The sequence below is a fragment of the Corvus cornix genome, chromosome 8, assembly GCF_000738735.6.
Source record: "Corvus cornix cornix isolate S_Up_H32 chromosome 8, ASM73873v5, whole genome shotgun sequence".
NCBI lineage: Eukaryota > Metazoa > Chordata > Aves > Passeriformes > Corvidae > Corvus > Corvus cornix.
The window spans coordinates 5,767,922-5,794,019 of record NC_046338.1 but is presented as its reverse complement, the minus strand read 5'-3'; the positions used below and the strand labels follow the sequence as shown (position 1 = coordinate 5,794,019).

Below are 26,098 nucleotides of genomic sequence, written 5' to 3'. Positions count from 1 at the left end.
CTGTCCTTAAGATGTTCCAATAGTGCAGCTTTTGCTGGAGGATCAGTCCATTCCTCCACACCTAATCAGAGCTTCAGGATGTAATCCTGCAGGGAATTATGGCACCCCGTGTTCAGCCAAGAACCAAGCACATGAGTTGTACTGGATCCCTTTTTTCTGTCCTTTCCCAGACAGGATCTGTTTCTCCCCTGTCCTTACTGCACCTCCTCCTTTCCAGGCAGTGGCCAGCACCCTGCCCTCACCACTGCACTGGGCCAGGTCTCAGGAGTCCCAGTGCCAGCTGCCCAGTTGCTCATCCTCCATGAGCTTCTAACCCATGCACTTCCAATTCTAACAGGAAAAGAGAATAGCTGCACATTACTTTGGAAAATCCTTTTTTAACCACACATTTAGAAGGCACAGTAAATATTAATTCTGCACTGTCTGAAGTTTCATTTTCCTCTTATGAATAAAAATACTGAAACAACACATTAAGTGACATGATGAGGGTGAGAGGGAAGTCAGCACTTGAAAAGTTGACAACAGTTCAGGAGCTCCTGACACACAGATTCACCCTCAAAACATTATCCTGCATGTTTTAGCCACAAATAACCTATGTCCAATGGCAGAAGTTCTGCTGTTGTGCTTATTAGCTTTAAATGTTTACTAAAATTTTGAAATTTGGAGAGTGGAAATTATTTAGAATTTATTTTCAGATACAAACATATCCTCTGTTTACTATCAGCTACAGTTTTTATAGAGTCACTTTGCCTGAACATTTCAGAATTCTTCATTTCCTTGCTGCTCCATGTGAAGCCCCTTCAAATATTACAGGGAAATTACTGCAGAACTGCAAGTAAGGCTGTAGGTGCACTAACCTTTCCTTCCTGTGACCTGCTCAAACACCTGTAATCAAATGTAGGTTCCATTTTCCTCATCCCACCTCATCCACTGGCTGCCACTCCTCCCTTGCAGCCACAGCAATGCTCAGATAGGCAGGGAGCAAACCTGGTTCAGCTGAGAACCTCCCACAACACAGGTTTATTTTTGCAGATGAGTTCCTGAACCAGCTCACCCTGCAGCTCCACAAACATGGACTTGCTCAGAGGCAGAGCATGCTCACTGTTTTATGCAGCCCTGTTTTATGGTAGATTACAGCAATCCTGTAAAACACTGCAGAGCTGCATGCAAACACTACCAGACAAAATTAACAGACGTTTAAAGTATTAAGAACGGTAATAATCCATTCCAAGAGACACTCTAGCCTGTGTAACACAAGCTACAGGATTCTCCAAGTGACTGCATCAATATTTCCCTCTGAAAAGGGGATTAAATTTTGGTTACAGATTCCAAGTAACTAAAAATATAATGCTCATTATGCAAATTCATTCTTCAAACAAAAACAGAGGAACAGCCACATGACAAACAACCCACCCTCCACAAGAAACACAATTTCCCTTCTGAAATCATCTAGCGCCTACTACACCTTTTTATGACTTCATATGCTAAAAAAGGATGTCTTAATTTAGTCATTAAATGGGCCAGCCACCAGAGATCTTTTTCCTATGTCTACAAGAGCATGAACAAAAAAAACTTCTACGTTTTTTGTGGAGTAACAAATTAAACCTTTCAAAGGAAAGAGCAGTTGCAAATTCAGCTTCTGCCAGTGATAAAAAAAATCTAGATAAATTTAAAGACTGTTTAGATAAATAATAAATTTAAATAAATTTATTAAAGGTAAATAAAATTCAGATACTTTAACTTACTTTTCACCTTTGGTTTTGGTTTTCCTTCTTTTACTTTTGCTCCTGTGATAGCAGCAAGCTCTGCTTCAAGGTCCCCGTCATCCTCACCTTCCTCTGCACTCAGCAGCATCTCTTCAGGATTGAAATCCACAAACAGCCCCAGCTGGAGCCAAGGGAAAATAACAATAAAGAATAATAAAAAACCCCTACAGTTAGAACAAAGATGACAGTCAAAAACATCACACTGCAAGGATTATTTAGAGATTTTCATGCATTCTGAATTCTGTTCTTTTTCTTTTTTACAGCCCACTATCATACCACTTCTATCTCCACAACAATGCATACCAGGCACCCATAACTGGTGTAAGGTACATAAATCTTAATATCCCACAAATATTCCCTTTAAAACTCTACACAATTTCTTAAAATCAATCCTATTTAATAGTCTGACATAACAAGGTAGATTAAAATGTTTGTTTTACTGAGCCTCACGGAACACATACCATCAGGGAAGTTCAGGGCAGTGCCTGTAACAGCTAAGCTAAAAAATATTCACTCATCGTTCACACAACAGGTCTGACACGTGCACACTGCAGACTTCACCCTTGTCTCTTGAAGAAGCTACATTTATATACACAAAACTATTCTTCTCCTTCTTCTTCCACCAGTTTCTAAATCACGTAGAAAGCACACACACAAACCCAGCCATTAAAACCCACACTGCACTGGAGTAAACCATCAAACTGGTTGGCACAGACCATCGGCTAAGTGATAACATCTCAGGGAATAGTATTAATAACAGTAATCAGAATATGATAGTAGGGGTTTTCACACTTTTGTGGCAAAACATTCCAAAGTATATAAAAAAAAAATCTCTGAGGTCTCAGTCTAAAAGGTATTCCTTTAAAATGCCATTTTATCACAGTTTTTGTATTTCTGGTTAAGATACTAACTGCCCCAGAAAAAAAGAAAATAATCTTAAGCATGCTAAGATTTTTTTATAAACATGAATGAACAGAATTAGATTCATCCTATGAGGTATGTGGAGCTTCCCTCAGACTTTTTAAAGCACAAACCCCTGGTGACTTATTGATCTTCACAAGGATCCTTGACCAAGTGGCCAAGGAGGCAGCACTTCAGCTTCTCTCCAGCATAGGGAAAAAACGTCAGCTGTCATTATTCTGAGGGTTAGCAATCCCTTCTGTCTCCAGGATCTGAAGTGCTACAAGAAGTTACCTGTCAGTTTATAAATTAACGTGAGTAACAGTATTTTTTTTAACCCAGTAGGAATCAAGGCGCTGGTGGCTACTGCCCTGAAATTCTGTGTGTCCTTCTTTGGACCATTTTACAATCTCAAAGGAGAATGTGAATCATATAGCTGAGAAACACTGGTTCCAAAGACCAGCAACAGCATTCAAAATCAGCAGCTGTTTGTTTCTTAGCCCTGATCTGCCTCTGACATTCCATAAGGCACTGGGCAGATCAGTCAGCCACCCTCTGCCTTATCCATCTCCCAGTTGTAAAGCAAAACTAAAGTATTTGCAGATTTGGCTAGCACAGAAAGAAGGTCAGGACAAGACTTAAATAGGAAATATTTGTAATGGTGATATAAAGATTCAAGTTCTATGGAACACACATAGACCTTTCATCAATGTGCAGAACAGATCAGAAGCACACAGGATCTGTTCATTACCACACTGCAAGTGTGGACAGTGAAGCAACTGCAGCAACCAATGAAGTCAAGAACAGAATCCAGCAGTTCTAGCTCCAAGTCCGAATCCATTCAATAAGCCACACTTCCAATGAAACTAGCAGCACTGAAGAAATGTTTAATATAACAGAAAAAGTAAGTTGTAAAAAGCTTGCAGTTGATACACTACACAACAAAAAAACATTTTAAATTAAATTAATTTGAAAGCGAACAAGCCATTTGTTTCAAGAAACAGTCATCCATGCTGTAAGACAGGCTGAATAATTAACTGTATTTAATTAGAAATTAGTAATATACATTAATCAGATCCTTATTTACTCTCTATCTTTTCAGAGTGAGGTTTCTTTCTTTTTCCTGGAAGGAGGAAAGATATTTTCACCTTTTATCTTCTCCCTTGCTCAAATGAGCTAAGTTATACACTATCTCTCCCACTGAGAAATGCAAACTTTCACACTGGAGCCATGGTGACATTTTGGATCACTAACTACAGCATTCTGCTTTCACTATGAAAATACTGGTTCCTAAGATATCATCAGAAGAGAACATTTTAGCTATTTTCTCTATTCTAATATCCTGTTCCAATCCCTTTTCACATTTCTCCATGTACTTACCAGTTACTCCACCTGTTACTTGCCTCTATTCTACCTTCAAAGGTTTCTGAAATTCCATTCTGGTTCTAACATATTCTTCACCTCTAACTACACCCTGTTTTTCTGTCAATTTTCTACCCAGAATTTCGCCTTGACTGTATTTCTAATTTTGACACTGTCGCCTGACTTCCTACACCTGCCAACCATGACTAAATTCATGTTTCTCTCCACAAGACTTCTGAAACTACATCCAAAAGTAAGTAAGTATGGAAAAAACCCCAACACAGAAATACATCTAAACTCACTTTTAGCTACAGGAAAGGGGAATAGGCTTATCAGTCTATCTATTACATGAAATAATGACTATACAAAGGGAAATTAAAATTAACTCTCTTTTTTAGCACCTTTATATTCTCCCATGTATGTCACTTGTTAGTTGATATACTGCTGTTCTTACTCCTGTTTTCTTAGAGACGTAAGGAAAACCTCCACAGAGTTACTGAAATTATTATTAAATCTCAACATAGCTGGGCTAAGAAAATACTGTAAGCATGAGTCATGAGGTCTCATGCAAAGATTACAGCATTACAACACTGTGCCTTTCCTACAAGACCTCCACAGCTGCCTATCAGATATTTACTTGCAAAAGAATGCATTAAAGGAGAAGAAAGGAAAACAGGCACCACACAATCTGAATTTTTCCATGATCCTGCAGTGTTATTGACACATGGGAGATTCTACAGGAAAACAGCAGCAAGAGGTCTGAACGAGACTATCCTGACGAGCAGTGGGAGTAGGAGGTTTCCCTGCCTGCTCTGCAACCACATCTCCCTGGCCCTTTGCCCTCCTTACCTGCTTTGCAACTGCAGCTCCCTGGCCCTTTGCCTGAGGGCTCTTTTTAGGTCTTCTGCCAAGCATGTTGGTTCATGAATTTCAGAGGGCTGTGTCTCTAAGGGACTGAGAGCACACGGAACTTAGTCAGTACCTTGCCTGTCCCAAGGCAAGGACCGCCGGACGGAGGCAGGCGGCACGACCCTGCAGCTTCCCCCGGCACCCCGTCACAGGGCACCCCCACCGTGAGGGCAGCGGGGGCAGCGCGGCGGGACGCGCTCCGCGGGGCCCAGGGAGCCCGGCCTGGCCGCACGCGCGCTCCGCCCGGGAGCTCGGCGGGACCCGGCGGGCAGGGCCGGCTGCGGGGCGCTCCCCGGCCGGCCCAGGGAGGGGCCGCGGGGGCGATGGGCCGAGCGCCGCGCAAAGAACCGCGGAGGGGCCGCGCGGAGAGAGCCCGGCCCCGGCTCACCTCGGCTCCCGCCCGTGCGGCCGCAGCTCCCGCCCGGCGCGGCTCGGGGAGGGCCCGCCCGCGGCCCCGGCGGCTGCGCGGCTGCGCGGAGGGGCGGGCCCGGCCCGAGCCACGGCCCCCCGGCCCCCCGGCTTGTGGCCGAACTGTCCCCGGCACGCAGCAGCGGCACCGGGGGCGGCTGCCGAGAGGCAATGCTTGATAGCAATCGACCAGAAAAAAAGGGCTGGGTATTTGAATGGCACAGTGCGTGCGGTATTTTCACAGCCTCGTCCGTTCCATCATTGAGCCTGGACTGCAAACTGGAAGTTCCTTTATGTTAGTAGGGAAAGTTTTAAGCACATTTTAACAAAGCCTTTCGTCAAGTATCGAAGTCACTGAGGAAAATCTACAGTATGCTAGACTTCACGAGTCATAACAACAAAAAAAACAGTGATTCAAGTAATCCATTTCAAATGACCCATTCCAAGTTCATACACCTCAATTAAAAGGGGACCAGTGACCAGCACTTCAAGTACTTCTAAAAACAAATAGTTTGAAATATTTAAAATGCTTTGAAATTAATTCTTTATTATTAAAAAGAGTTCTTTAACACATCAAACAAATAAGCAAAGCATTTTAAAAAAATACATTTCACTGTTTCCATTTTATCAACCATTTAAAATATTTAAAAACAGATGGTATTTAAAATATTTATACATACTAAAAGCAATAAAATCTCTTTTGCTTTATTCCTCCCTGAGTGCATACATGACATCGTCCTGGCTGAGGTTCAGTCGCACCCGCATGTGCAGATATTTATTGCTGGCCTCCACCAGCAAGAGCCTGCAGGCACCAAGCCTTGAACAAATTCCCATGATTTCTGACACTGTAGGGCTCTGCAGGCCTTCCACCCTGCACAAGGCCACGTGGTGCTGGTAGACCTGGTGAAAAAGAGAAAAGGACACAGGTTATGTTTACTGCCTGCTGCAACTGAATGTGCTAAGGTGACACAGAGAAGCTGCTTTCCCCCCACCTCCATGGGAGGGGAGATAAAATAGCTCCAGCCTGTTCAGATGCTGTAATTTTATATAAAAAGGTTTAGAAATATATATTTATGTAAGTATGAACATTCAGCTTCCACACTACTCATGACTACTCCAGAATCCTCACAGCTCTGCTGGCACCAAGTATTTTATGGGTCTACTAAAAAAAAAACCAAGGCTATCAGTGACATATCTGCCTCTATGGAGAAAAACAGTGATGCACAAGTCAGAATCAACTTTTAGTTTTCCTCTTTGGACTGTTGCCTGATAATTTCAGTTTCTCTTTAACTTTTCCTGTTATAAAGCATGTTAGGGTAGAAGCATGAAATGTTTTAAGATGCAGGCCAAAAAAAATAAAAATCACCTTGTGATTCAAATCACTGGTGTCAGTAACAAGAAAGTCCCGTACCTGTTGAACTGTCGCCTCCTCAACTCCCGCCCTGCGAAACTCTGCCAAAATTGCTTTCAAAAAGATTTGTTCATGCAACGAAGCATTCCTGAGTTGAAAAACAAAACAGACAAAAATCCACTTGTGAAGTTCAGAACCTAAGAAACATCAGGAGGAAGTCTGGAAGGGAAATTGCTTGTGAATATCTAAACAGAGGTGGGCAGTTTATGTCGCAACTCGCCAATGTACCACAGCCTGCAACTCCGGCATCACAATTTTTATTTTTAAAAACTAGTGGCATGAAAGAGGCACAAAAGCAAAGGAAATGTTTTTACCTGATTGCATTGACATATGGTGATGAAAACATTTCATCTATGGCTTCAGTCACGTGGGCCATCTTGACAATCTCTGGGGTTCTCTTCTGCCTGGCAAACTCGCAGATCTCCGTGGCCCTCCTGCAGATATCCAGGCACCGCCGGGCATCCCCGGACAGCGCTGCCACCTGCAAGTGACCATGACAGATTTGTAACAACATTTCCTACCAGTCGGGGAAAGAGTTTAGCAAGAATCAACAGCCAAACAAAACCCAAACACCCGGAGCACCCAGTGGGAGAGCAACATCTCTGAACTGCCTTACTACAATCCCTGATCCTGAACAACAAATCTTACTAACCAAAACCAACAGAAGCAACTCTCTCTCTCACTGCCCCCATCCTGATCCAGTCATCACAAACTCAAGAACTTTTTTCTATAACCACAGAGATTAAAAAAAAAAATTAAAGGTGAGCAATTCACTTCAACACCAAAAGCTTTCAGATCAATTTAATTATCAGTGAAGACCTTTACCATAATCCAGGTTCATGCCAAGGGGAAAAAAAAAGGGGGGTGGCTATGACACCAAAAAACTCAAGTTTTTCCATACTCATTAAAATACTCATTTTAAGAGTACACTAGTAATTTTGGAAGGTCTCAAAGAAATATCCAGGATAGTCAATTTACAGTTACAAGTGCGTGAAAATTTTCAGGTGTCTGAAATTTCTGAAACGAAATACTTGTTAAAACCCCAAATGTGCTTTACAGTTTCAATAAAGCTATGAACATTCACCAGATATAGTACTGGCCTAATTTTCCCAGTAGATGCTGGTAACATACAAAAGCCCTAGAACAACCCAGCTGGGGCTGAGAATGAGCAACCCTTTAGAAAATCTAACTGCAAGGTATATTTCTGTATTTTCTGAAGAAAGCTCATACTAGAAAAACATTGCAGTTATTCACTCTGCAAAACCATCACTGTTATCCTTACAGAGAGGTGGTTCCTTCACAACAAAACACATGCTTGTATTTACTTCTGACATATTTATGAGCACTTTTTTAATCCTACAATGATGTAGGATGTTTTGACATAATTTTAATGATTACTTTAATATAGAGTTGCTAATCTAACACATTAGCAATGCATATATCTCAATTTGAGAAGCTGCTGATCCCCAATGAATTACTTATTTTTTGTATAACTGAGTATTAAGACTTGAAAACAGAACAGGTACTATCTATTATGACAAGGCGCTTAACATCTTGAGAAAGAAAATTAGTATGGCTTTTTCCACTGCCACTGGCATGCTGTCTTTTTCAGGATTCTCCAATGACTCACATTATGTTAAACAGTGGAGACAGTTGACATCTTATCATCATGCATTATCACGACTCTTGTTGTCATGCCTTCAGCTCTTGGAATGTGCTGCTGCCTTCTCAGAGTAGGTGGAAAAAGCAAGGACACTGCTCTAGCAATGTCTTCTGAGAAAATACCCTGAATAATGTATGATCTAATTGTGCCCCACTTGCCTCCAATGCAGAACACAACCACAGAACCAAGTCTAACAGCTGTTACAAAACTCTCCCTGCTGTCCCTACACTCTTCACCCAGTGCAACATGAAGGACATTTATCTGCTCTGTGCTCACCTTTCTGGAAACCAGCTGAACTGCATCCTCTTCAAATGCCTTCACACCTTTCAGTCTGGATGAAATAATTTGCTGTAACTGTTTGTAAGTGTAGGGCTGAAAGGACATTCTGGTGAGGCCCTACAATAAATGACACAACACAGTGAGAAGCATTTGTGGTGCTGGAAAACTCCCAACTGCTCATGCATGGCCTGTGTGGTTACTTTTACTTTCTCTGGTAGGAGCAATCAGTCCCTTCCCTCCAAGTGACACGCTTTAATCAATCATATTTGTGAAATAAATGTACAAATCCACAAAATTGTGACTCAGTGAGGACCAGTGGTTGGATCTCCCCACTTGAAAGGCCCGAGGAGCAAGTGAAGCTATTAGAATTCAAATTTCTCTTATTAAAAACCTTTAATCAAATCAGAGCTCCCCAACACAAAAATATTTTGATTACATCTGTCTACACTTTTTTTTTTTAATACAATAACAGCAGCAGCGATGAAAAAATATTCGTGTCTCCTTTAGCAAATCCGTTTATGTTTGTATTGACTTCAGGTTAGCCATCAGCCAAGAATTTAAACCCTCTTCTGGCTCAAGCTAATAAGAACTGCTCTCAGATGAGGACAATCTATGTTACAGATGGTGCACTGCCTTTTACATCCTACAGGAGACCTGGGGTTTGAATTTCTTATGCAAAACCTCTCCTATGACTGTATGGACTCAGCTGATCTGCAGTGGGTTTAGTGGGTGGGGGGAAGCAATTCACACCCTGTGGAGCTGTCTTTGAGTCATGAAAGGATAGAGGCACAGAGCACTGTTTTTTCAAACCACTTTTCAGAGCCATGATGAGATGACCTAGGAAAATGTATTCAAAACAAGCGGAGAGTGTATCCAATTTTCTTTGTTGGATACCTTTATATAATCTACCAACCGACGATGGCAAACAGAGAAGTAAGTAGGTGCCTGGAATGAAAGGGGAAAGAGGAAGAGAAACCAGAAGAGAATTCTTCTGAACTGTAGAGTAAGCAGCCTAATCATGAAGCACAGTGATTGATTATCCAGACCTTAATATATTTTAAAAGGCATCCATATTCATATTTCATTCTTACAGAACATAGTGTACATACACAGCATAATACCTGATTAGCAAACAGGCTCCTGAACTTTGCTAAGATTTATGTGTTCATTATCAGCTCTCTGGAGAGGGAATTACAAAAAACATTGTTCAGCTTCTGAGATAACCAATCCTACTTTTCTCCTGGATTGCTTTTGATTGCATCCAGTATTTAATCTGTTCTCATTTTAAGGCATAGCAACAGAACTGCTAGGACATACCAGCCTGCTTGCTACTCTATTCATCATGATTCTCTCTGGCAGGTCCATGGTGTTGGCAATGGCCAGGATGATTAACTTGGAGTGCTTTTGGGTTGGCCAGTCAAATAAGTTGTACATCACGTTCTGTTTGCGGGTCCACAGCAGATCAAGCTGCAGAGATAAAAAGAAAAGAATCAGATTGGAAAAAAGAATGGCCTTTTATTTACAATACCTGATGGGGGTTTGAGAACCAGCTCTGCCACAGAAGATTTCTCATGTGATTCTGAACAAGCTGTCTCTGTTGCCTTTCCTTTATCCATCTACTAATAGGACTGCATTTGCTGAATGAGGGCTCTAATCTCTTTTGGAAAAGCACAGTCCTACTGGATGCTGGAACAGTACTAACCACAACAGTGATTAGACAGCTGGAATTTTAAAACACTACTGTGACACTAATACTATATCTAACAAGATTCAAAGACCCTCCAAGTGAGAGCCTGAAGCAAAAATAAGAGTGCATTTGATTATTACTGAACATAGCACATTCAAGGTTTTTCAAAATTGGGTATGACTTATTTCTCTGTGACTTTTCCCAGTGGAAAAGCAGCAGCTTCCAGACAAAATACAGTTGGATCCTCTGGTATTTAGAACTTGACAAACAACTTATTCCATGTCTTGGAATAACAAAACAAAAAAACAATGTGAAATCCAAGGCAGATTTAGGAAAATTAATTTAAATAGGCAAGAGGAACTATTTTGTACCTCCTCTTTCCTAAGTCTATTCCTGTTACATCACATGTGATACACTCAAAGCATGCATAATTTGTCTTTTTCCATCCTCCAAAAACTCACCGCTTACAATCCTTGGAGGAAAGAAAACACAGGATTCTTTGTCTCACCTCATCCACTATCAGCACTGTGGTCTTCCTCTTTGGTCCAGGTGTACTGAACAGCTTTGCCAGCAGTACTGCAGCATGAGGTGCTGTCACCTTCTGACCCGTCAGGAACTGTACAAGGATTGAACAAGTATTGAAGGTTAATCACACCAAACCCCTGGAAATACAAAGTTTGATTCCATTCAATTTTGCCTTTCCCTGACAATCAACACCAAGCACCTGGATTATTTTTTCCATGGGGGAGTAAGAAAAAGGAGAAAGTAGCTCATAAGACACTTAGGTTTACCAAGAACTGTCCATAAAGGAGAAGAGAGACAAAACAAGGCACAGCTAAAAAGAAAGGCCCACAGAATTCTCTGCAATTTGTCTTAGAATCATTAAGAAATCCTGAACCCACCCAGTCTAGAGGGCTCTAAACCCAGCATATCTCAAGGGTATCTCTGAATGCACACACCTACTGAAAACCTAAGTCAGCTGACAAGAATAGCCTAACTTCAGTAATCTTGGACTCCTATTAAAATTCTAATGAATCATCAGCAGGATCTATAATTAAATTTATTCAACTGTGAGCTAAAAAAATACCTGCAATACCTTTTGCAACTATGTGGCAGAACAGATGAGCTGACTGTACATTACCTCTTCCCTTGCAAGTCCAAAGATATCCAGAAATCAAAGCATGACATTTCAAAATTACACTGTAGATGTGGAATCAATTGTTCATCATAGTGCAAAGTCCAGCAATAAAGCAAAATGAAGCCTGCATTTGAAAATTGTGTTTCTTTTCTAAAATCTCTTATAAACCTAAGATTTGATAATTACTAAACAAACCAGAGCACAACATTAATGTATCATCTCTACTTGTTTCATGTTTCCAATTCAGTCAGCACAGTCCAAATCAGTCAGAGAAAGGAGCTGAATCCCAGAGAATTCTGATTCTACAGCTCTGGAGCCGAGTATCCAATATACCACGGAGCTCAGTTGCTGTGGTGGAACTGGACACTTACTGTACCCAAGTATTTAACGTTCTCTCTTTCATCTGCCCATGGCTTCCAGTCCCTATTCCATCTCTCTACAGCAGTGAGGGACTCTCCTAACTGCAGGAGGGAAGCTCCAGAATTTGCTTCAGTCATGCAAAGAAACATCAGCGAACTGGAGCTCGACCTGCAGCAATCAGGAGAGTAGCAGCAGCCTAACTCTTAGCTGGGGCTCTTGGATAGCAGCTGAGGCAGAAGGAATTGGAGAAGTACATGGTTCATGTGACCTTGTACTCCCCTGAAGGATATTTAACTGGGCTAGCTTAGAGTTCAGGACCCGTGGGGGGTGACAGATTGTACTTCCAAAGGCCTATTCTTTATTCATTTTAAGATTTTACGATGAATGGGATAGGAACAAAGGATGTTCAAATACATTCACACTACCATGAAATAAGGTAATTGTCAGGAAGCCTCTCACTATGCTAAAGAAACACAGTGGCCTGGTCTCAGCAAATCCCTCAGCAAGACACTGTATCAGCTGGTTTGAGGAAAGGATGCAAATATGCAAATTTAACTCCCAACTATGAGGATAGGGACATTAAAACACTGATGTATGCCACTCCCTGCTCAGAAAGATGATGTCAAACTTAAATAAATGGAGCAGAAGTTTAAATGAAAATGGAACAGATGTTTCAGGAAACCATTTAATTTCCAGGTCACTGGTTTAGAGTTAGCCTAGACTGAGAAAGCTTTTGAGCAGTTACAGTCTAATGCCTACTGGGTGATCTTAATCCAGTCCTCAGAAGATTAATTCCCACCCATACAACACAAGCACAGTCAGTAGTCCCAGATGGATACTGCAGACTGGTTTGTCATGGATATGTGAAATACATTTTTGTTGATAGAGATGGCCCCTCTTTAGCTGAATTACTACTACAACTGACCAACTACCCACTAAGACCCCCCCAGTAATTATTCTACTGCTACACTGACTTTCAGAGTTGTCACCTTAGTAGCTGTTTAAGCAGATGTGCAGAAAAAGTTACACAATGGGAAAATGTAAAAAGCTGGTTTAGATTTTTTTTAGATGAGCAGATGCAACAATCTAGGCTATCTCTCAGCAATTACCATTATGCTGCAGAAAGCAAAACAATGCAAGAAGTTGGCTAAGGCCTTAAGTTAATTATTTTCTAACCTGCTCTAAGATAAAAGCACACAGTCTCTTGGAGGAACTTTGAAGTACTGATAAGTGCCTTGAATACTGTAACATATCAAGGATCTGATGGTAAAGTGTAATATCTCTTCTTTCAAACCCAGGAGCCACTGAGAAGGCTTTACTTACCTCTAATATCTGCACATAGGCTTGGTGAGGGTCTGTCAGCTTCATGCCATTGATCTCCACAAACTGGAATGGTGGCAGTTCATCGTTTTCTGCAGCTTGCTGAAGACACCGAATTACTTCATGAACAGTTGCAGTTTTACCTGTTCCAGGCACTCCAGAAATGTACATGCACCTACGAAAGGAGAACACCTCTTCAGCAGCCTGAGCAAAATGGTAACACTCCTGGCATTTACGAGCTGGGATTCCTGACCTCTGACACCAGTCTTGAACGCTCCTCTGTCACTTCAGGCAATTCCCTGTATCTTGCTTTATTTGCAAGCTGGGACATAACACATTGGAGGATCATGAGGATTTTTATTATTACTAAAGCAATTAACAACCTGAAATATTTTATAAATGTAATTTACCTCTTCTAAAAAAAACAAAGAGTTTCCCAGACATCTAAAATTGACTAGTCATATTTTGGTCTTTAATTTGAATCTGTACAATAAAAAAGCCCACATTATTTCTATGCACAACACCACTTAAGGAAGAAAAATACCAGGAAAATTGAATGAGGACCTTTAAATGATGATAACTTTTTAAATACAAGTAATAAATATAAAGTAAAAAGATATCATCTGACTGCTGTTATGCCACAGGCAGATGTGATCTTGGTTACAGTCTTGCCAAACTCACCCTCCTGTACCATCAATTAGTTTGCTTTCCACAAAGTTATAGATATCCTGGAATTCTTCCTCACGACAAGGCAGAGATTCTGGGATAGCAGAAACATGCAGCCTTTGAATTAAAAAAGAAAAGAAAAAGAAAATTAAAATTGCAGTTCTCTCTGAAGAATTGATGCAAACAGCCAGATGCTCACCTTCCTCCTGTGTGGAGTTTTTCAAATCTCTCTTACAGACTTTTATGTCAAGTATCCCAAAAGAAATAGCCTAGTCTCTTTCTGTGTGCTCTTAATTTATGCAGCAATAAAGATCCATCTGTTTTAATTCACAAACTATTTGTAAATCAGTACAGAGGTAGGATAAAACAGGAGAAACTAAAACCCAGTTTGAAAGAGTCAGTCCTGAATATTCTCCTTTTTTTTTCCACTGTGAAGGTCTACGATGATATCTGTAAAGCTTTTTCACACACCAAGAAGAGACAAATATTGTATCTTTACAATCTACAGTTAATCAGAGAGAATCTTTGCTTTTCTAAGGTAGCACAGAATAAAGATACCGAATTCTGAAGAACTTAGCATGGACTGGTTAAAATAATTTAAAATTGTGAAAGTAGTATTCTAAGTACTACCAGTATTTGTAAATCTAATATTGTATTGTAAATTATTAAATGCTCTTCTTGTATCAGAAGCGTTTTTACCAATTTTATTCAACATGGTAAAGATGACATTCCCTATTTCAGCACAGCCTATTGCTATGCACATCTGATGCAAAAAAAAGATGATTTTCCTGAGCACAAGCTACCTTAATCTGGCCTCTTCCAGTACACTGACTGGTTCCTGGGCTGCCTGGATGCGCCTGGGAATTTCCGGAGTTGCATTCCGGGGTGTTCTGGGTGTTCCTAGTAAAGGCTGCAAAGAGAAATAACAACCTCAAGCAGATTTTCTACAAACAGCAATTTCTGTTGGAAACAAATCATTGATAGGAGTTTCCAAAACATTACTAATGCCAGAGTACAAGATGAACTGAGAACCAGTATTTTACACAGGGAATTACCAAACAAGCCTTATGGTGTTTTCTTCCTAAGAGAAAAAGGAAGCTGGAAAGGGGGTGGTGACAATTACACCTTTCAATTGTCTGAAGAACTTTTGAGTTGTTAGTCCTTTTCTGGAGTCCTGTGTTACAAAATTATCTGGTTCTTAAGAAACAGTGTCCAAGCTAGTATTTTCCCTGTTTAGGCTACAGTTTCCTGATCAATATTGTCACAATATTCACAACATGCAAATGGCTTATACATTTGCATAACCTAGCAATATCAAAGATTAAATTAATCCAGATAATGCTTCATTGAAAGCTAAGGGGTTCAGATATGTAACTCTGGTACACAGGCATCAAGCATTCAAATAACTGGCTCAGAAATAATAAAAATAGCTCTTTTATATGGAACCTTACAGTTTTTTTCAGTGTCTTTGCAGGAGTGTGAACTGCAGGCTTCCTTGAAGATTTTGGGGTACTGAATATTCTGCTGGCTTTAGTTTTCTTTTCTGGTGTACAGGGCACATCATCATCATCCTCCTCTTCCTCGCTACTTGAAGAGTAGGAACTATCAGAGCTAGACAGAAAATCTTCCTGGTCCAACACGCTATAAGAAACAGAAATTACTTGAGCTTTAAAAAAAATACATACAAGTCTACACATCACAGAGCAATACTGGTACACTTTCAGCTTTTTCTGTAGTTCTTGTAATCCAGCGTGTTTTCCACTTCAGCTGCTAATTTTCCATGGCTTTTTAACAGACTGGTTTAAAGGAAGTCAGTTTTCTGAAGAACACCATGAGTCAGCTTTATGTTTCTGAACACAAACCAGTTTTTACTCAAGCCACAATTAAGCTGTGCTTTTAGAACCATTTGCATTTCAGTACTAAGCCAGACAAGCTCTCAAGGCTTCAAGTTATCAACAGCAATCTGAACAGGAGATCACGGCTGCAGGGTTTACCTGATCTGCTCTGCAATGAGAGCACTTGTTTTCTGTGCACATGTTCTGCGAGAACGAGGGGTCAGCACAGGGCTCTGGCTGCTCTGTTTCTGATATTCAACTAAACTGGAAAGAAAGAACACAAAGCTGGTTGTATTCCCTCCCTTTGCATCACACTTGCAAAGACACAGAGAAGGCCTTTCAAACTTCAGGCTCAATTGTTACCAATGTCAATCCAGCATGAATTCTTATTTGTTATTTACAGATTGGCTATGGCATGGATGCTGGCAGCACAATTTCCCCCCTCTTGCACTGTGTCTTCAATACATCTTTGCCAAGAAAAACAAAATATTTGCTGTATTTTGCACTGTCAAACTGAATGGACAGGGGCTCAAAACAGCTGCGTTTTTATTTGATAGAGAGGTGGGGTTTTTTGCCTATTTTTTTTCTTAAGAGAAAAATAAGAAAAAAATTATTTCCTTTGGGCATCTCTTTGATCTGCTCTTTGGAATGTATTTTTCTCTTTGTGTTTTGATATTCCTTGGCTGTCTTCTTGGGTACTTCTTCATCCCTGCCATTGAAACATTTTACTGTTACTACACAACTTTTCTACTGGTTCAAAGTACAAAATGAGACAAATTACAGATGCTTTTATTATTTGTTGACAGTTCTTAAAAGTTTTTTAGATCTATAAATACTACTGAAATGCCATTACCTTACCAATGATAGGTAATCATTTTCACGCTATAAGTGACAAAAAAGAAGTGCAAATTCCATTGTTGCATCCACATCTTTACTCTTGGAAAGGAGGAAATGGACTGGTTTCTGGTTCCTTGCAACATTTTGCACAACAGTCTGTTCTGTTTTTCTCCTGCCCCAGTTTATGCCATTTTTAAAGACTGTGTGAAGATATACTTGAATAATTGTGCTTTTTGAGTTTTGATTTCTTTTCAACATAAAAAGTAGCATGAAAGTATACATACAATTCTCATGAGGACTCTCCTGAGGCCAATCATACCTCTCTCTACAGTCCAGCATCCCTCAACACTTGTCACAAGTAAGGCACATCTGAGCCTTCATTATGGAGTGCAAGGAAACAGGTTTTCATCCATGTTGGTGGGTACAATCATCGTGAGAACAATGATCAACATGGCTTCAACTTCCTTTCATATCATCCCACCATTCCCATTTCCAGCATCATCTCTCTGTTCTTGGAACCACAAACTGCTTTTCCATATGGAAAGTTGGCTCCTCTTTGGATCTCCCTGATCATTCATCCATCTCCAAGTACTATTTTCTAAAGCTTCACCACAGTGCACTTGTCACTGCTAAGGCTCTCCCCCTTCTCTCCCTGTTCTCAGCAGGCAAAACATGGCACATGCAGAGACTTCACCTACTTTTCTCTCCAGAAGTCTTTCATAAACGTGTTTTAAGAGAGCTTCATACAAATAGAAATCCCATACAAAAATAATGATAAAAATGCTGCCACTTACGATAGATTGTCATCTTTCCCATGAAGATTCTTGTCTTTTTCACTGAAATCTTTGACTTTAGTGTAGGGGGACAATCGTACTGTGTCAATGAACCTCTGACAGTGCTCTGCAGTATCAGATATTGACTTGGACTTATCATTGCTGCAGGGGATCTTTGGTGGTGAGCCTAAAACTTCACTTGTAAATTTCACTTTTCTTTTAGTGGCTGATGGTGCTAATGGTGCTACAGCATCACAGTCATCATCCAAAAGACTCAAAACTTCACATCCCAGCAGCCTGTCTTTAGATCTTGTAGGACCTAGAAATGAAAACCAAAATGAACTTTTGTCAGGCTTCAGTACGGCTGGTTTGGTTAACTTTCAGAAGACATGCAACAACTGGATCATTGACTGAGTTTAAATGAAAGCAGATGGTCATTTCATTCCAGAAACAAGGAACTGGATCACTAGAAGGCATTTCCTCTAAAAAATTACTAAACAGAAGACACACAGATTTTTTCAGTTTTCTAACCCACCTCCATCACCTACAACTTTATTCAGGTTCCCCGTTGAAAATACTGCATGTTCCACAGGATCAAATGTGCTTATTCAACCACCTCAATGTAAACACTTTAGTGCACAGTTAGTCAGAAGATTAAATAAAGTGGGGCATTCTGAGGTCAAGTTAGGCTGATTGATAGCATTTCAGTCAACAAGCACTTTAATTCAGATTTATCAGATTTGCAGCAGCAGTTGGATATAAGCAATAAAGTGCTTAAAACAGCAGACAAGACAAACTGATGCGCCCACAAGGCTTGGGCTGATCCCAAAGCCTGAACAAAGTAACTAAAAAGATTGATGTTGAATGTTACAATTGCTACAATTACCCAAAATGGAAAAGCAGAGCCATATCACACTCAGAACTACTGAATGGACAGAATATTGCCATATACATACTGTTTAACTCCAGCTTCTTCCTTGCTGTTGGGGTTTTGATGTCATTATTAGCCACTCTTTGAGAATGCCTCTCCTTAGCGAGGGAGGACTTGGAAGAAGAATGTTTTGATTCTATTTCCATATCAATGTTTTTTGGTTTTGTGGCACTCCGAACAGCACTCTCCGTCTCTTTTTTCACAGGTGTAAGGATGTCTGAAGGAATAAATGTTTTTGAAGAGTTTGTGATGACACCTCTTTTCTTGTTAGCTTCTTTCAGCTTAGAGAATGTGTCCGGGGACAAAACCTTGAAGTGCTTCCCATCCCAAGACTGTTTGACATAGAAAGTTTGTTCCTTGTTTAATGTAATAATAGGCAGCTCCTCACCCAGATGTAGTGGTAATACCTGCAAAACCAGAAAATACCAAAACACATACATTAATGTTTACTCTTAATTTAGAATTCAGCTACTTTCTATTCACAGATCTTATTACTGCAACTCATGCAATCCTTAGTTACTAAGTCATACTACAGGGCTGCTGCTGTTTCTTTCTTCCCTCTCTGTGTAGAAGAGTTGCAGTACATACCATGATGCTTTTAATAATGGTCTCTGCAGCTATATCAGTGTCATAACCAAGAACTTGATCGAAAAACACCTCCTGGGCAGAAACCTCTCTTTTAAGTAGCTTCCGTTTGTTCTGAGGTATCTCCTCCAAACGACAGAACCACTGCACAACTGCACGTTTGTGCTGAGCACCTGCAACAGGGAGAGAAAGCCAGGGAACATCAAGAATTTTCAAGCGTCACAAATAGTGCCAGACTTTAGCTGAAAAGCCAGCAAGGGTAGAAATCCTCCCTGGACATAAGAGAGAAAGCATCAGATAAGAGACTGCAATTCCCATTTTCTAATCTAAATTAAAATGTCTGAGTTGAGAATTTTAAGGACTAAGGTAATACCTGCACAGGGTCTCAATCACAAAAATACCTGAAGACCACCTCCAGACCACCAGTTCCCTATCACAAACAAAGAGGTTCCTTATTTGCATAGGTGTGGTCTCCTCAAACCCTGCTAACTAAAAGCAGCGACGTAAAAGGAGAACTGAGAAATTTCAGGACATTATTTGTAGTGCCACTGTACTTTCAGAAGCCAGAAACAATTTTTTTCACTGGCTGACAAACCAGGGAATATTGCTGATGAAATATCTTGTTTTTAAGGAAATTTCATGGGTTTCATTCCAGCATGAAAAGAATACTCAGTTGTGCTACAAAAAAAAGTGTGTTAGTAAATAAATAAGCTGGAATGATATGTATTTATGTTTTTAAAAAGGTAAAGAAAATTAAAAACCCTCAAAGCATTACTATGGTGGCACAGAAAGAACAAAAGCTGTTCAAAGAAATCAGATCTAGCCAATGAGTAGCTCCCAACTCAGTCTTCGTATCATCCACCTCCCATGATTTATCTTTTCATATCTATCTCTGTATAAACAAGCACTTCTACACGGAACAGAAGTAACAAGTCCCATTTATTCAGTCTTGTACTTTATTGTTAAATTGCCTGATGTCTAATGAGATGCAAATTTCAGGGCTGCAGTGCTCTTGCTCCATTTGGATTCTCTAATCTCTAAATAAAGCACGAGGTCACACTGTCTTCCTCAAGGACCAGTGGTCCTTGATTCTACATCAAGGAATCCTTACATAAATGTAAAAAGACTGTAAAAATTACAGTGTGCTTAAACTTTCCATTTATGTATTAAATTTAGCTGAAATTAGCCATAAGTCCCAAATATTTGGGGGAGCATGTGAATACAAATGCAGTGATTACCAAAGCTTAATTTCCTTAATAAATTTAGCCAGTGACATAGTGTTAATGCTAACTACACCCCCACGAAAAAGGTAACTTTAAAACATTTCAAAATTTCTCATTCAGAAAGTAAGTTTTTATTTCTCTTACCATCTTCATATAAATCCATGAGCTGTGCCACATAAGGCTGATCTGCATTCACCCCTTCTACTAAAATAAAGTCACCAAGTTGTATACAGGTTTCTGTTCTGCTGCTTTCTGATGTAATAAGGATCCCCCTAAAAAATGACACACAGAGGAAGATTAAGAGAATTTCATATTCTTCATAATTCACATATCATTAAGCCTGATGTCCTGTCAACTTTACAGCTAGTTATGCCCCTCCTTGCAATGCTTACAACTTAGTTTCCCTGATTCGAAGCTTTCATATGTAGTTCAATTAGTTAAAACTTATTCACAGATTTAGTTAAATGCTTTTGTTCTATACATACAGTGCCACAACAAAATACTCAAAACCTTACTCATATTGTCACTAACTGCCATGTTAACCTAAACTATGTCAGAAAGGTAAAGAAACATTCATAAAGTTTCCCTGAGCAAGACAGAAATGAATGTTATTTACTTGTACTGGGAAGTCCTCAGCTTTCTGTCCGAGCTCATGGGTTTTCCATACCAGGAGTAGATAAGCTTGCTTTGCTGCCGAGTGTTCATGATTCCTAAGGAAAAGCTGAAACAAATAAACAAACACTTTTGGATTATTATTTAAAAACAAAACAAAACCAAAAAAGGAAATCTGGGAAGATATATAGACCTGTAGAACTGCTAGCAATTCTTTCGGCGCGCATGAAGAACGTGGTGGTTGACACAGAGAAGCCCACCTTCCTCAAAGCCCCAGACACCCCTCCCCGAGGGATGAGGAAGAAAAGAAGATATTTAGTAGCGAACTGTTCTTCAATTCCTTTTCCACTCCCCCGCGGCTCCCCGGCCCTCACTGCCATAGCTGCGTGTTGGGTGAGACCGTCACCGACGTTTCACTTTCGCTCAATTTTTATGGTTTCGTTTCGGCTTTTAATTTTTTTTTTTTTCCCTAAGGAAGAATTTTCGTCTGGAAACTCAGGGAAAAGCCACACTCAGCCCCCAGTGCCGTTCACCGCCCCAGCCCGGGCGGCACATGGCGGCCGAGGGGCCACTGTGCGCCGGACGGGACACGCTGAGGGCCACCGAGTGGCTTCGGCAGCACCGCAGAGCCGCTAACCCGCCACAGCCCTTCGCTAAGCCCCGAACCGGCCAGAGCCCCTCACAGAGCCCCTAAACCGCCCGATCCCCTCACAGGGCGAGTGAGGCTGGGACAGATCACAGCGGTTCATCCGGTCCCACCACCCCGCTCCAGCAGGGTCGTCCCAGAGCACATTGCACGGGATCGCGTCCGGACCGTTGCGGGACATCTCTAGCAAAGAAGAGTGCCCAGCGCCCCGGGCAGCCCGTCCCAACGCGCGGCCACCCGCACCACGAGCGCTTTCGCCCTGTCCCCCCTCACAGCCCCAGCTCACCGCGTCCCGCCGGCGCCGCGATGGAAGTTCGCGCCAAAGCGCGCGCGGAGCCCCGCCCCCGGCGGCGCGCGCGGGGCGGGCGGGGACGCGGCCCCGCCATGTTTGTGCCGGGCGCCCGCAGGGGAGGCGGCGGCGGCCCCGCCCCGCAGGCGGAAGCGGAAAGCGGCGCGGCCCCTCACGGGAGCGGGGCTGAGTTCGGAGCCGGGAGTGGGGCTGTGCGGCGGCCGCCATGGCCAACCGCACGGTGAAGGACGCGCACAGCATCCACGGCACCAACCCGCAGTACCTGGTGGAGAAGATCATCCGCACGCGCATCTACGAGTCCAAGTACTGGAAGGAGGAGTGTTTCGGGCTCACGGGTATGGCGGGCGGGAGGCCGGGCCGGGCCGGGGGCCCCGGGGAGAGCCTGTGCTGACGGCCTGGCCCGTCCTTCTCGCAGCCGAGCTGGTGGTGGACAAGGCCATGGAGCTGAAGTACGTGGGGGGCGTCTATGGAGGGAACATTAAACCCACGCCCTTCTTGTGCCTGACGCTGAAGATGCTTCAGATCCAGCCCGAGAAGGACATCATCGTGGAGTTCATAAAAAACGAGGACTTCAAGTAAGTTGTAGTGTGATTTCTCTCTTGTGGGATTATTGTACAGAGGGAAAGTGCCCAAAACAGCCAGGGAAACCTCAGTTCAGGGTTTAGCACTTAGTAGGCCTTGATGAACCGTGCTTTCTCAAAACCAAGCTTTTCTTCTTTTCAAGACTGCTCTCCTTGTCACCTGGTCTGTTGAAAGGGCTCATCTTTGTGGCATGTGCTCTCTGTGATAATAAATCTCTGCCTGAAGTATTTGGAATGAGCTGGATTAAGGGATTCATGTTAATCTACTTTTTCTTCAGTATTTCTTCCATTTTAGTTAGTGATAATGCCCCCATACAAACATGATGTATGTAAAATATATATATGTTTTTGATATTATTGAGGAAGTGATGGAGTAAATCTAAATGGTTGGGTATTCTGGCTAGTGTACTGATTTTTCTTCAGAAACTTATGGGAAAAACTCTTTTTTATCCAAACTGCTAAGTGTGGAGGAAGCCGAGGTCCATGAAAAGGTTTCCTTTCCAGGTATGTCCGAATGCTTGGAGCACTGTACATGAGACTGACAGGCACTGCCATCGATTGCTACAAGTACCTGGAGCCACTGTACAATGACTATCGGAAAATTAAAAGTCAGAACAGAAATGGGGGTAAACACTTTTACTTCTGTTTAGCAATGTAAATTTTAAAAACTCTGGCATAACCAGCCCAGAATGACAGAAGTTGTCTGAAGTGTTTCAGCTTTACTTTAGCCTCCAGTGTTAATTTTCTTTCTTTTAAATGCTATTTTTCACCCCCAGAATTCGAGCTGATGCATGTGGATGAATTTATTGATGAGCTACTCCATGAGGAACGTGTTTGCGACATCATCCTGCCTCGACTGCAGGTTGGGAAATGTGGATGGTTATGGAATTCCTAACTGCATCAAGTTCAGTAGTTGTATTGGCTGCTGGCTTGTTGTATGAACTGTGGTTGCCTCCTTAGGTGTTTGTTCTTACTTGGGTTATGTTGAATAAAGTTGCAATTTCTCCTAGAAACGGTATGTTCTGGAAGAAGCTGAGCAACTCGAGCCTCGTGTTAGTGCTCTGGAAGAAGATATGGATGATGTAGAATCTAGTGAGGAGGAGGAAGAAGAAGATGAAAAGGTTGGTGAACTGTTTTAGAAAGGGATCATTAAAGCTGAACCACTTTAGAACACTTTATTGTGACAAATATCTGAGGGGGGAGGCACCAGGAGGCTGCTGGCAACTCCTACCTCCCCCCATAACATATTTTCATATAAGCAGCTTGTGAGGACTTAGAGCCTGAAGCAGTTGTCAAGTTTTTCTGTCTCTTGAATTCCACAAATCTGTATCTGTTCTGTGTTAAGCATATTTAGATAAATTGTTTTACATGCATATGTAAAGGAGAGAACTAAAAGTGATGATGGAAGGTCCTGAGACCATCAGTCAGTGCTGCTGTACTTCTTCAGAACCAACACTATGAGAAGTGGCTGTTTGAATTTCCAGTTGGCAGTTTTGGGCAGTTCCACTCACTCCTGAACATGAAATACTTGAGGATGGGGAAGCTTGGCTGCATGCCTTTGCAATTTATATTAATTGTTCAGAAATCTTTACCGATAGCTTCAAACCTTGCTGAAACAAGACTTACAGCCCCTCCCCCCTCTTGTTTCCAGCTGGAACGGATCCCATCTCCTGACCACCGCAGAAGGGGCTACAGGGACCTGGACAAACCCCGCAGATCGCCGGTGGTGCGGTACAGGCGGAGCCGGAGCAGGTCTCCAAGGAGGTGAGGTGACTCTTTCCTTGAGCAGTGTTCTTACCTAGTGTGCTGCAGATGGCTGAAGCACAGCAGTGAAGGTGGCAGTTCAGCCAGAACCTCTCACACCTCCCAGTTCCTTTAGCGCTTCCTGAAGTGGAGTTGCAGTGCACAGACACAGTCAGCCCTTCTGCCTGTTTCTCCAGTCCTTCTCTAGCTCTTCAAATTGCTAGCCAGCTTTAGCTAAATTTGACAATACAGTGAAGATGTTAAGGAGAACCAAGTGTTTTTTCATCTAAGCCCCAGGCTGGAGAGAAAATCCTGTTAATTCCTCTTACTGATAAGAAGCCAGGAAAAACTCAACAGTAGCCTCTGTTGCTCAGAGTCCTGAAGCAGGTCCTTGTGCAGGTCAAAACCACTTTAACGGGGGGTAGGAGAAGCCCTGGTGCTGTTGCTGAAGGATGTGGGAAATGAAACAGCTGTTCTGCTAATGATTTTTAGTGATTTTCTCTTTTCCCCCCCAACTCCAGGCGCAGCCGCTCTCCAAAGAGAAGAAGGTACTCTTTAATTCTATTATGTAAGCTGAGCAATGTGCATTTTTAGTACAACTCTCTTACAAGCTGCCTTTCCCTCAGCCCATCACCGCGCCGGGAGAGGCATCGCAGCAAAAGCCCGAGACGGCACCGGAGCAGATCCCGGGAGAGGCGCCACAGATCGAGATCTAAATCTCCAGGTATTTCTGTCACTTCCAGATTAACTCTGGAAAGTCTTTAGCAGCATTACATCCACTGCAAGAAAAATCTATGTCACCATATCGAGATGGTAGCACAGGTGCTAAATCTGGCTGATAAAACTTCTGCTTACATGAAAGCACAGCTGGAGAACTCCATTAATGGCTGCAGAATTGTTTTGAGTAAGTTTTGATATACTTGCCAGGAGGTTAATTTGAGTGCTTAGTTAAGGCTAGGGTTGTTCTGGCATTATCTAGCATACTTGGTCACTAGAAGCACATTGCATTAGTAATACAAAGAATTCCAGTGGCAATTGAAATAACTACTGCCTTTTTATCTCACAGGGCATCACCGTAGTCACAGACACCGAAGTCATTCCAAATCACCTGAAAGGTAAAGGCTTGGCCTATTTCTTAAAGGCAATTTGGGAGTTGAAGGGGGTTTTACAATGTTGTCTTTTTGTTTTTTTTCTGTTTCAGATCTAAGAAAAGTCACAAAAAGAGTCGGCGAGGGAATGAATAACAAACTAAACCCAGCTCCCAGCTTAAGGGCTTTGAACTGCAGTCTTATGCTGTCCTACTTGCTCTACAGGACAGCTGGCTCTGTACTGGCTGCTTCAGCAGTCCCTTTCTTTGATCATTCTCACTTGTTGTCTTGGATTTTTTTATTACAGGTAAGCTAAGGATACTTTTTATGTAGTTAGTTACTCATCCTTGTAATAAAATTTGAAGATTGTTTTTTAATTGTTTTTCTTGAAGCCTGTAAAAACTAGTGATGAGCAATAAAAAAAGGAAGGTTTGTCATTAAACAGCTCCTGGCTGTTTCCTTCATAAAATTTTGTTGAGATGTCTCCTGGTTGAAGCTGGCTTCATTCTCAAATCAGAGCATTGTTTTGTCAGACTGTCCCTGCAGTCCAGTGCCAAAGGAAGTCTGTGCTCAGTCACAAACACTGCAGGGCTCCCAGCCCTGCTCTCTCAGAGCTCCAGTACAGGAGAGGAAGCAAGGCTGTCAAAATCCAGTGTGTTCACTAAAAGCTCACTCTAAAGTGCTCTCCAAGACGTGGCTGTCATTGGGACCTTTGTAAAAATCACCCTTCAGTGTAATCTGCTGCTTCTGATGCTGCCATCAGAGAGTTCAGAAGGTTCAAGTAGTACAAAGCACTGCTTCATTCTTTTGGAGTAAGAAGTTCAATATACTTAAAGACAGTACAACACTACTTTGAGCATCATTTGTGGTCTCCCTGTGACTGGGAACAGAATTTGACACCATGATGTTCAGCTCTACCTTCTCTGAGTGAAGGTAGTTTTTTAGATTTAGAATAATTAAGCTCTTACTGAAGCTACAATTCTCCTCTTACTACATTTGAAATCAGTTGTGTTAAGCCCTTGTGTACCATGTTTTTTTTCCATGGCCTTGCTTCAGGAGCAGGGA

At 41.8% G+C, this 26,098-nt stretch overlaps 3 protein-coding genes across 5 annotated transcripts in view; 1 reads left to right on the top strand and 2 right to left on the bottom strand.

The window, feature by feature from the left end:
* CC2D1B (coiled-coil and C2 domain containing 1B) overlaps positions 1 to 5,394 on the bottom strand; it is a 28,359-nt gene extending 22,965 nt beyond the window's left edge. For both annotated transcript variants that reach the window (XM_039556468.1, XM_039556469.1), the window contains exons 1-3: positions 5,326 to 5,394; positions 4,878 to 4,982; positions 1,746 to 1,887 (exon numbers count right to left, since the gene is read on the bottom strand). In XM_039556468.1, coding sequence (XP_039412402.1) covers positions 1,746 to 1,887; positions 4,878 to 4,943 — 208 coding nt within the window. In that variant the 5' untranslated portion in view covers positions 4,944 to 4,982; positions 5,326 to 5,394. The remainder of the gene's footprint in view (positions 1 to 1,745; positions 1,888 to 4,877; positions 4,983 to 5,325) is intronic.
* A 478-nt stretch (positions 5,395 to 5,872) lies between these two features.
* On the bottom strand, positions 5,873 to 21,649 carry ORC1 (origin recognition complex subunit 1). Of its 2 annotated transcripts, none has more exons than XM_039556521.1 (17): positions 21,598 to 21,649; positions 20,670 to 20,774; positions 20,198 to 20,325; positions 18,834 to 19,003; positions 18,271 to 18,652; positions 17,336 to 17,633; positions 15,864 to 15,968; positions 15,321 to 15,510; positions 14,673 to 14,779; positions 13,885 to 13,986; positions 13,207 to 13,378; positions 10,894 to 11,001; positions 10,016 to 10,165; positions 8,696 to 8,815; positions 7,071 to 7,237; positions 6,757 to 6,844; positions 5,873 to 6,245 (listed from the first exon to the last, which is right to left on the bottom strand). In XM_039556521.1, exons 2-17 carry the CDS (start codon positions 20,756 to 20,758, stop codon positions 6,051 to 6,053), a joined length of 2,571 nt encoding a protein of 856 aa, XP_039412455.1. In that variant the 5' UTR covers positions 20,759 to 20,774; positions 21,598 to 21,649; the 3' UTR covers positions 5,873 to 6,050. The 2 variants fall into 2 exon arrangements, with proteins under 2 accessions (XP_039412455.1, XP_010407134.1); XM_010408832.3 differs by lacking the exon at positions 21,598 to 21,649 and adding an exon at positions 20,859 to 21,542.
* Positions 21,650 to 21,749: 100 nt separating this feature from the next.
* Positions 21,750 to 25,475, top strand: PRPF38A (pre-mRNA processing factor 38A). Its single transcript, XM_010408830.4, has 10 exons — positions 21,750 to 21,956; positions 22,037 to 22,196; positions 22,707 to 22,828; positions 22,979 to 23,064; positions 23,213 to 23,323; positions 23,854 to 23,966; positions 24,467 to 24,493; positions 24,572 to 24,669; positions 25,012 to 25,060; positions 25,147 to 25,475. The coding sequence occupies exons 1-10, from the start codon at positions 21,827 to 21,829 to the stop codon at positions 25,187 to 25,189; spliced, it is 939 nt and encodes a 312-aa protein (XP_010407132.2). The 5' UTR covers positions 21,750 to 21,826; the 3' UTR covers positions 25,190 to 25,475.
* The last annotated feature ends 623 nt before the right edge of the window (positions 25,476 to 26,098 follow it).

What these genes read in the sequence shown, in the direction of transcription:
- PRPF38A (XM_010408830.4), top strand. Translation starts at nt 21,827, where the DNA reads ATGGCCAACCGCACGGTGAAGGACGCGCACAGCATCCACGGCACCAAC. An exon ending in ATCGAGATCTAAATCTCCAG is followed by an intron (nt 24,670 to 25,011) that starts GTATTTCTGTCA and finishes TTTATCTCACAG; the next exon opens with GGCATCACCGTAGTCACAGA. An exon ending in CATTCCAAATCACCTGAAAG is followed by an intron (nt 25,061 to 25,146) that starts GTAAAGGCTTGG and finishes TTTCTGTTTCAG; the next exon opens with ATCTAAGAAAAGTCACAAAA.
- ORC1 (XM_039556521.1), bottom strand. Translation starts at nt 20,758, where the DNA reads ATGAACACTCGGCAGCAAAGCAAGCTTATCTACTCCTGGTATGGAAAA. An exon ending in CTGAGGACTTCCCAGTACAA is followed by an intron (nt 20,326 to 20,669) that starts GTAAATAACATT and finishes GTCATTTTTTAG; the next exon opens with GGGGATCCTTATTACATCAG. An exon ending in ATAGAGTAGCAAGCAGGCTG is followed by an intron (nt 8,816 to 10,015) that starts GTATGTCCTAGC and finishes CATTTATTGTAG; the next exon opens with GGCCTCACCAGAATGTCCTT.